The sequence below is a fragment of the Tupaia chinensis genome, unplaced genomic scaffold, assembly GCF_000334495.1.
Source record: "Tupaia chinensis unplaced genomic scaffold, TupChi_1.0 Scaffold000239_1, whole genome shotgun sequence".
In the NCBI taxonomy this organism is placed as follows: Eukaryota; Metazoa; Chordata; class Mammalia; order Scandentia; family Tupaiidae; genus Tupaia; species Tupaia belangeri.
In genome coordinates, this window is record NW_006159717.1 from 670,305 (window position 1) to 680,211 (window position 9,907).

Here is a 9,907-nt window from a genome sequence, read left to right on the forward strand (position 1 = left end):
TCTCCATGCTTATATCCTCAATCTAACCCTATATAATTTCTGTGAAGGATGTCTAACTAGGGCTCTTCTCAATTTAACTTCTCCAATCTGGCTCTCAACGAAGGGGTTTCCGGCGAGTTTACCGATTAACGAAGGGAACTGACCACCTGGGTATTTCCCCCTTTCCGCATTTACATAGGCTCGGCACTTTACATAGCGTGTGATTTTATTCTCAAGAGAATTCTAAATCCCGATTTGTAGATAAAGAAATTGGACGTTACTCGGGGTAAGGAATCCGCTCTGCTAACATCGGAGGAGACCGCAGCAACCTCAAAGGCTACTAGAGAGCCTAACACGCCCAAGGCCACGCCCACCCTCCGACCTCTCGCGACAGTTGTACGTCATCCGAGCGCGCCGGAGCCGGGGCGGTCGCGCTGCTTGCGTCGTTCAGGGCAGAGCTCCGTGGTGCTGTCTCACCGGTGAGGCCGAGAAGCCGGCGAGTCCCGCGCTCTGTGGCACCTGCAGCCCCCCGCCTCCCGCCACCATGGAGTACCTCATTGGCATCCAGGGCCCCGACTATGTCCTTGTCGCCTCCGACCGGGTGGCCGCCAGCAATATTGTCCAGATGAAGGACGGTAAGAGGAAGCAAGGGAGGCCCGGCCCGGCCTGGGTGTAAGGGAGGCCGGAGGGAGTGCATGGGGGTTGGGTGAGTACTCGGGTAACCTGGGAGGTGGAACCCGGCGGCCCTGGGCTGCTAAAACCTGGAGGCCCGCCGACATGCTTAGGCCCTGACATCCCTTCCCCGCCAGGGCTCCTAAGTAGTGCTCTGTTCTGTCTTGGCGAAATACTCTGGATAGAGTTGCTTAGGGAAATGCGGGTTTTAAGTGTTCAGGCGTTTGCCCGGTAGTTGAATCTCCGCGTTTCCTGTTGTCGCTAGTTGTGCGGTGTGCTAACTGCTGGTGAGCTGGGGAGGGCGAGACGCCAGCGCCGGGAGATTGGGGGTTCCCCTCCGCTGCCTGCGTCCTCCTGGGGCTCAGCCGCGATCCTCTTTGCTCAGTTTTCCTTACTTTTAAGTAATCGGTGGAGTAACGAGTCCGGAGCCCCGTCAGTCGCTCTATGACTCCTCTCAAGTTGATTCGCAGTGCCATGTAGGTCTCTTGGATGAGCGGTTCCAAACTCTCAAACTTTTTGGGAGGTTTGAGTAAACGTTTACTTTAAGTTACATGCAAACACCTAGCAATTGACAAATAGTTAATAGCAATAATGCCAAGTAGTCACGTATCAGGTGCTGTGTTAAGCAATTTACGTGATTTCATTTAACTTTTTGAGGTAGGCACTGTTATAAATATACCACTTTATAGGTGTTAGTTCTGAACACAGAGGTTAAGAAACTCAAGGTTGTAAGTGGCAGAACCCAGTTTCAAACCTATGCAGTCTCGAGTCCGAATCTTTTGCCCATACCTACTATTCTTTTTTTAAAAAAGAATTATTTTATCTAACTTTATTTATTTATTTGCTTATTTGACCAGAGAGGGACAGTGAGAGAGAGAGAAAGGGAAAGTGAGGAAGCAGACTGCCAGGTCTGGGACTCGAACTTTGGTTGGTCCACTACTGCCTTTGCCCACAACTAACTACAGTGACAGGCATCTGACTGACTGGCCGTGGCTCCCACCCCCACAGCTGGAAGAACTCTGGTGGACTTTGCCTGAGTGGGGCATGTGGGGGTCCAGTTCCTTTAACCACCAAGTCAATTGCTGGCCCTCTTATCGTTCTATTGTTTTGTACCATGTCTGTAATAAGTACTCAAATACATAATTTTTCTAAAATGTGGTTTTTTTATATGCAGACTCTGAGAGTGTTTTTATGATCGATCATAGATGTGCTGCTATTGAAAAAGTGTGCTTTGGCTTAAGTTATGGAATGTTCGCTCAGTAACAGTAGTTTTAGATACTTTGTGCACTTTATAGTGTGAAGCACTGAGGGGGTGCAAAGATGAATAAGATGTGCCCTCGTGCAAATAATTATAACGCAGGCTAGAACTTGATAGGTCATATGGAAATGCACTCAAACTTCCCAGATGGTGCAGAGGGAAAAGAGATTCTTCCTGGTCGTAATGATTAGGGAAACCTTGAGGCCAGATGGCGGTTCATCTTGGGTTTAAGGAAAGAAAAATGACTAAATCTGAGGTGTCCTGAAGTATGTGAAGAAAGGCAAAAAAAAAAAAAGTCCACTACTGCCTTTGTGCAGTGACAGGCTTCTGACTGAGTGGCTCCCACCCCGGCAGCTGGAAGAACTCTGGTGGACTTTGCCTGAGTTCTGTTCTTTCTGCAGCAGAGAGAGGGATCTGACAGTGGTTTGTTAAATATCCGAGGTGTGAATTGTTCCTCAAGAGTCATGGCTTTCTGAAATTCTCTGATTAGTTTGTATTGCAGTAGTCCTCCTCATCCACGGTTTTGCTTTCCAGTGATTTCAGTTATATGCCATGACTCTGATCCAAAAATAGATGACTGCAATGTAATATTTTGAAAGAGACACTTCATTTACATAATTTTTTTTACAGTATATTGTTAAGATTGCTCACTTACCTTATTATTAGTTGTTTTTAATTTCCCACTATGCCTAATTTATAAGTTAATTTATATGGTTATCATAGATATGTATATATAGTAAAAAATATATAGATTTTGGGGAACCAGCAGTTAGTGTAATGGCTGTGTCGCTGGATTCCCACGTAGTCGACCGCGGTTCGCGTCCCGGACCCGGTGGCTTAGAACTCACGCCGGGCGCGTGTGCGTGCGTGCCCAAGATCCCGAGAGGAGAATGGAGGAGAAGGGATTGCTGCGTGACCATCCCCCTTGGGGAGCGATTTCTTGCTTTCTGTCTCTATGTCTCTCTCTGTCTGTCTGGCGCGCGCACGCGCCCTGTAACGAAAAAAACCTCAAAAAAATATATAGATTTTGGTACTACCCAAGTTTTACACATTCTCTGGAATATTAGAACATATGGCCTATGAATAGAGGCCCAGCAAATAGCATAATGGTTACATTGCTGGACTCCCGCATAGTCAACTGTGGTTTGAATCCTGGACTTGGCAACTTAAACTCACACAGGACACATATGCATGCATGCTCAAAATTCTGAGAGGAGAATGGAGGAGAAGGGATTGCGGTGTGGCCAACCTCCCTGGGGGGTGATTTCTCACTTTGTCTCTCTGTCTCTCTAGGTCTCTCTGGTGAGTGTACGCACCCTATAACAAAAAAACTCTTAAAAAAATAAACATGTGCTTTATGGATAAGTTTTTTTCTTTCTTTTTTAATTTGCTAGAGGGTGAGTTCTCTGTCAGACACAGAGAAAGTGAGAAAGCATTCCCCATGGGGGATGGTCATCCTTTAATTCATTCTCCTCTGTTTCTCCCACCTTTTGGCATTTTGGGCATGAGCGCATGCATGCCTGGCATGTTTTTCAAAATGCCAGGTCCAGAACTCATACTGTGCCATTGGCCTAGAGGGATCTAGCCACCTTAACTGCCATACCTCTGACTGGCCCCATACATGGTATTTCTGTTACAGTTCTCACAGGGGGTGCCGCATATTAGATTTACTTCATAGAAAGGCCAAAGCGTTAAGAAAACAAGGGTTTCTTTCTTTCTTTCTTTCTTTTTTGGAGAGGTTTTTGCTTTCTTTTTTTTTCTGGAGAGGTTTTTGCTACAGGGTGCGTGTGCTCGCCAGACAGACAGAAAGCGAGAAATCACCCCCCCAGGAGGGATGGTCACGCCTCAATCCCTTCTCCTCCATTCTCCTCTCAGGATCTTGGGCACACACGCACACATGCCCGGCGTGAGTTTTAAGCCACTGGGTCCGGGACGCGAACCGCAGTCGACTACGTGGGAGTCCAGCGACATAGCCATTATGCTAACTGCTGGTTGCTGAAAACAAGGGTTTCAATACCACATGATGACCCTGTATGATAAAAAGAAGTATTTCTGGTTAGTATTAGGTTAGTTTTTTTTTTTTTTGGGGGGGGGAGTATGTTTTTGATGTAGAGTGTGTTCGCTAACCAGAGAGAAACAGAAAAAGTGAGAAAACACCCTCCCAGAGTGAATGACCATGCCGCAATCCATTCTCCTCCTGGGATTTTGGGCATGCACACATACACACCGGGGTGATTTTCAAGCCTTCAGGCCTGGGACTTGAACCATCATGGTCAGTCACATGGGAGTCCAGTGCCTTAATTACCACACTACCTGCTGGCCCCAGTATTAGGTTAGTTTTTAAATTAATCATTTCAGGTTTAAATTCTAAGAATGTTTAAAGATCACCATGGAATGGAAGAAAGAAGTATTTGAGTTCTCGAGCAATCCTTTTAAATAAGTGAATGCGACTCTAATTTTTCCTGTAGTCTTTTTCTGTTTTTTTTTTTTTTTTTTTTTTTTTTTTTTTTTTTTTATGTTTCAGGTTTTGGAATTAGCCAAAGACTTGGGGCCAGCAGATGGCATAGCGGTTATGTTGTTGGACTCCCACGTGGTTGACCACAGTTTGAATCCCAGACTTGGTGGCTTGAAACACACGCGGGATGTGTGTGTGTGTGCATGCCCATGAACCTAGGAGGAGAAGGGTTTATGGTGTGGCCATCTCCCCGGGGGGTGATTTCTCAGTTTCCCTCTTTTTCTCTCTCTGGCAAGTACATGTGCCCAAACACAAAGATCTCTTAAAAAAAGAATTACCTGGGGACCAGCAGTTGGCATAATGGCTATGTTGCTGGACTCCCATGTAGTCTACCGCGGTTCGAGTCCTGGACCTGGCACCTTAAACTCACGTCGGGTGCATGTGGGTGCGTGCTGTCCAAGATTTTGAGAGGAGAATGGAGGAGAACGGATTGCGGTGTGGCCATTCCTCCTGGGGGGGCGATTTCTTGCTGTCTCTCTCTGTCTTTTTGGCGAGCATACACGCTCTATAGCAAAAAAAAAAACCTCTCCAAAAAAAAAAAAAAAAAAAAGAATTATCTGAAGACTTTGTCTTAACCATTCATATAATTTTTTTAATTGCCAGATGGCATGTACTTATGAGAGAGAACGAGCCAGCCCATAGGGTATAGTCATGCCACAATCCCTTTTTCTCCATGTCTCCATCTTGTCAGGATTTGGGGTGTGCACACACACATGCACACACACACAAACCTGTTGTGTTTTTCAAGTCACCCTGACTGGGATTCAAACTGTGTCAGGCCATTCGGAATCCAGTTCCCAGTGCACAGACTTTAACTACCACACTACAGGGCCGCCCTAACCATTCATTTCATGAAGGAACTTGTGTAGCGTAGATAAGAACTCTGAAAAGTAGTAACCATTGGGACTCCTTTTTCCAAGTATAAAATGAGAATAATACTTCCAGTCATTTTTTAGTATGTCACTTTGTAAAATATTTTCATACTATAGAGAAGACTTGGAAAAGATTGCCTACTTACTAAATTTAAGTGTTAGAACTCTTGGTTTGGTGATACATTATATTTTCTGTCTCTTTCCTCTTGGCCTGTATAGAATTTCTTTCTTCCTCCTTTTTCAAAGATAGTCTCTGTCATGAAACTCCAGCCCCAGCCTCCCAGCTGGAACTATAGGCACTTGCCACACCTCTCAGCTCTTTTTAGAAAGCATCTTGCTGTGTTGCCCAGGCTGGCCTCGTGCTCAGTCTTCCTGCTTCAGCATCCTGGGTTGCTGGGATTACAGTTGCATGCCACCACACCCAGCCTTTGAGTTGACTGGGAATCAAAGCTGCGCCTCCCATGTGATCCCAGCCGTTGGAGTACAGTGTCTTAGCGACTCCCACGGCTGCTCCTGGAATTGGTGCTCCGGCCACGGAGAACTCTCTTTTCTGATTTCATGGAGAACTCTCTTTTCTGACTTGTTAGAGCTTGTATAATCAGCACTCCATTATGTAAGAGAATGTAACAGTGTTTTAAGGGTATAGACTTCATTATAGTTTCCCTCCCCTGTGAGTTTAGCAGGGGTAAGTGATATTGCTACCAGTTTCTGTGTTTGGAACTGAGACTTAGAGAGGGCAGATAAATTTGCCCAAGTTGAGAGTACAGATAGAGTCCAGATCATAACCAAGGTCAGTCAGGTTCTAGGCGGCTGGCTTCCCACAGTCTTTTCCATTGATTTCAGATGTGTAGCTCTTCTAACTTCCTTGTCAAGGACCAGGAAGTCCCTAGAAAATACAGGCAGTTTTCTGGACATGATTAGTGTCTTTCACTTGTGGGTTTTGTATCACCCTACACTAGTTATTGGATATACTGTTTAAAAAAACATTTCGGCCTTGTATTAAGTTCATTTCAAAATCGATCGTTTACTGCCTAGAATTTTAACCCTTCTTCTAAATGTGACGTGAGTTCTTTGTAACAAACTTCCTTTCCCACAAAATAGGAACAGCTTTTTTACTTATAAAAATAATGTAAACTTAGGAAACAATTTTTTTTTTTTACAAAAGTGATGCATATGAATTGTAGAAAATTTAGGAAATACTGATAAGCAAAAATAAGGTAATAAAAGTTCTCATGCTTTTACCACTGGCAAAACCTAGAATATTACCTTTCTGGTTCTTTTCTTAGCGTAGATAATATAACTGTAAGTGAATTTTTCTTTTATAAAGAAGTTTACTAACAATCTTTAAGTCGCCTGTATAACAAATAAAAGTGTGTTTGTTTAGGTGTTTTAAGGCACATTTTGATATTATCTGCAGGCACATTTTGTATGTTTTTTTCCCTGAAAGTATAAGAAGCCATATTACTGGTATCTATAATTCTCAAACACTTGTAAAGTGCTTGACTGAAGCATTTTGTTCTTTAAATCCTATTAAGGGATTTTGACAGTTCAGGAGCTTTCAAACAGGAAACATGTCTCCCAGGGAAGATTATTCAGCACTATTTGAAAAATGAAAAGTGAAAGTGAGAGTAAGATAGGAAGATTTAGGCTTTTTCTGAAGCTGCAGGACTGAATATGGAGTTTTCTTCCTTAGGCAGTAATTGCAATCTGAATATTTATTTATCTATCTAATCTGAATAAGTCTGGCTCAGCTAGATAAGATTAGAGTATTAGGATTTTTGTGAGGTCTTTTAAATAGCTTACTGTTAGAGTATTTGTTAAAATTTTTGCTTTGGCAGTTATTTTAGTTTTCTCTTTAGCTTTGGAAATGGAGTTGTTTTACATTTTTAAGTTGATTTATAGTCTCAGTTGATTTTACATTCTTTCTTGAGATAGTTCATTAATTTTAGTAGGGCTAGTCCTTTTCGTACATGCTTTTGTATATGCATGAATATAATAACTGGCATTTACTTTTAGAAACATTTCAGGACTTTGTAATCATGAACCTAAAAGTCATTGCCGTCAGCTAGCTTCCTTCAGTTTCCTCTGGTTTTCTGTTCTTTGCATTTCAGATGCAGTTAAGTGCTTTAAGTTATTAACATATTGGGTCAGGAAATGTCATGATAGGTTTTTTTATGCAAAAATGCGTCATTGACTTTTCCAATAACCCAATATAGTGTCAGTGTTCGTGTATATTCTCCAACTGAAAGTAATATTAATTAAAGGGAACCAGCAGTTAGCGTAATGGCTATGTCGCTGGACTCCCATGTAGTCGACCGCGGTTCACGTCCCGGACCCCGTGGCTTAAAACTCACGCCGGGCGTGTGTGCGTGCGTGCCCAAGATCCCGAGAGGAGAATGGAGGAGAAGGGATTGTGGCGTGACCATCCCCTCTGGGGGTTGATTTCTCGCTTTCTGTCTCTCTGTCTCTCTCTGTCTGGCGAGTGCACGCGCCCTATAACGAAAACCTCTCATAAAAAAAAAGTAATATTAATTAAATATGCTGATGGTTTAACATGGACAGTTAAAGAAAGAAATGAATACTGTTCCTATTTAAATCTTCTAAAAACAGTAATTGTTCAACATAGTAATTAATAAACTTGTTTGTGATTGCATATTAATAGTTGCCAATTTCCAGTAAGGCAATTTCTAACATTGTTTTTTTCTTTTCCTTTGAGCAGATCATGACAAGATGTTTAAGATGAGTGAAAAAATCTTACTCCTATGTGTCGGAGAGGCTGGAGACACTGTACAGTTTGCAGAATACATTCAGAAAAATGTGCAACTTTATAAGATGCGAAATGGTGGGTAAAACCTTAAAGAGTGTAGCTTTCTTGGTGTATTAGTTTGCCAGGACTCTTATAACAAAGTACCACAGACTGGATGACTTATCACAGCTCTAGAGGCTAGAAGCCCTTGCTCAAGGTGTTGGCTAGGTTAATTTCTTCTGAAGCTTCTCTCCTTGGTTGGTAGATGGCCATCTTCTACCTGTGGCTTCACATGATGTTCCTTCTAAGCTGTGTCCCTATTTCCTCTTCTCATAAGGATATCACTGAGGCAGGAGGAAGAGGAGACCACAGCCAGCATGGGCAACAGAGTTAGAGCTTGTCTGAGAGCCGGGTGAGATGCCGTAGGCCTGCAGTTGCAGCTGCTCAGGAGGATCACAGCACTGCAAGACCCTGTCTTTAAAAAAAGAAAAAAGTTGGGCCATCCTGTGGCTTGGTGCTGGGTCCTGCATGGTGCAACTGTGCAATTAGAGTCCCGGACCTGACAGCTTGAGAAACACACCAGGCACATGTGTGGGTTGGTGTGCACACAGTGTCCAGAATCCTGAAAGGAGGGAGGAAGAGGGATTGCAGCATGCCCGTTCTCCACAAGGGGCACTCTCTTGCTTTCCCTGTTCTTTTGTCTCTCTAGTGCGTAGACATGCCTTCTGGGAGAAAAAAAAGAAAGACACTAGTCATATTGGATTAGAGCCTACCCTAATGGCTGCAGTTGAACTTAATGACCTCTTTAAAGATTCCATATCCAGGGATATAATGACTATGTCTCTGGACTCCCATGTAGCCAACCGTGGTTCGAGTCCCGGACCCGGTGGCTTAAACTCAGGCCGGGCGCATGTGTGTGAGTGTGCCCAAGATCCAAAGTGGAGAATGGGGGAGAAGGGATTGTGGCGTGGCCATCCTTGCTGGGGGGTGATTTCTTGCTTTCTGTCTCTCTGTCTTTCTGGCGAGCACAAGTGCCCTATAGCAAAAACTTCTCAAAAAACAAAAAGATTCCATATCCAAACATAGTCACATTCTGAAGTATTGGGGGTTAGGACTTCAACATATGAATATTTGGAGGACAGTTCAGCCCCAAATGGTTTGTCTATAAATTTGGACTGAACAAGAATGTTCTCTTCTTCCGTTTTTAGTTTTGGTTAAGTTTATTGATTTCATGAGTGAGAGAGACAGATACATCCCCTTGATAGGGTCTTGACAACACAATCCACTTCGATCTTCAGCCAGCCCTGGATCCTGAGCACACACATGCCTGGCCTACTGGGGACATCTCCAGCCACAAACCAGCCATTTTCCCACGTGGGTCTGCCTCACAGAGCATGCTGTTTTACTGCTTGCCACCGTCCTAGCCCCTGTTTTGAAAAACTTAACTAGGCCTGACCCGCCTGCAGTGGCGCAAGCACAGGGCACCACTGTCTGAGACTTGGGCCAGGTGGGAGCACGGGTTGGTCCTCGGACCACCCAGACAAATGAGGCACAGTGATGTGTGCCGCAGTCCCAGCTCACTGGAGGCCAGGGCCGGGAGTGTGACATGGTGAGACTGTCAGAAGTCAGCATCTAGACTCTCAAGATTCTGATCCTTCTGATTCTAAAGATTTTTTACAAAAATATCTCAAAGCAAAAAAACCATTGTTCCTTCCATTGATACGTGGTAGATAAAACTAGCTTCATCCTGGAGATGGGATGGTAATGTCTGCCTTTTTTTAAGTGTTAGGTATTTCAGAGGGTGTGATTCGAGCCGAAGTAGTTCTGAATCTCAGCTAAAAACCTAAAGCTTGGCTTTACTATTA

The 9,907-nt window shown here is 43.9% G+C and overlaps 1 protein-coding gene across 1 annotated transcript in view; it reads left to right on the top strand.

Moving 5' to 3' along the window:
* The first annotated feature begins 407 nt into the window (after nucleotides 1-407).
* Nucleotides 408-9,907, top strand: part of PSMB2 (proteasome 20S subunit beta 2) — a 45,055-nt gene continuing 35,555 nt past the window's right edge. Inside the window, exons 1-2 of the mRNA XM_006148688.2 lie at nucleotides 408-614; nucleotides 8,016-8,138. Of these exons, the coding sequence (XP_006148750.1) occupies nucleotides 524-614; nucleotides 8,016-8,138 (214 nt within the window). The 5' untranslated portion in view covers nucleotides 408-523. The remainder of the gene's footprint in view (nucleotides 615-8,015; nucleotides 8,139-9,907) is intronic.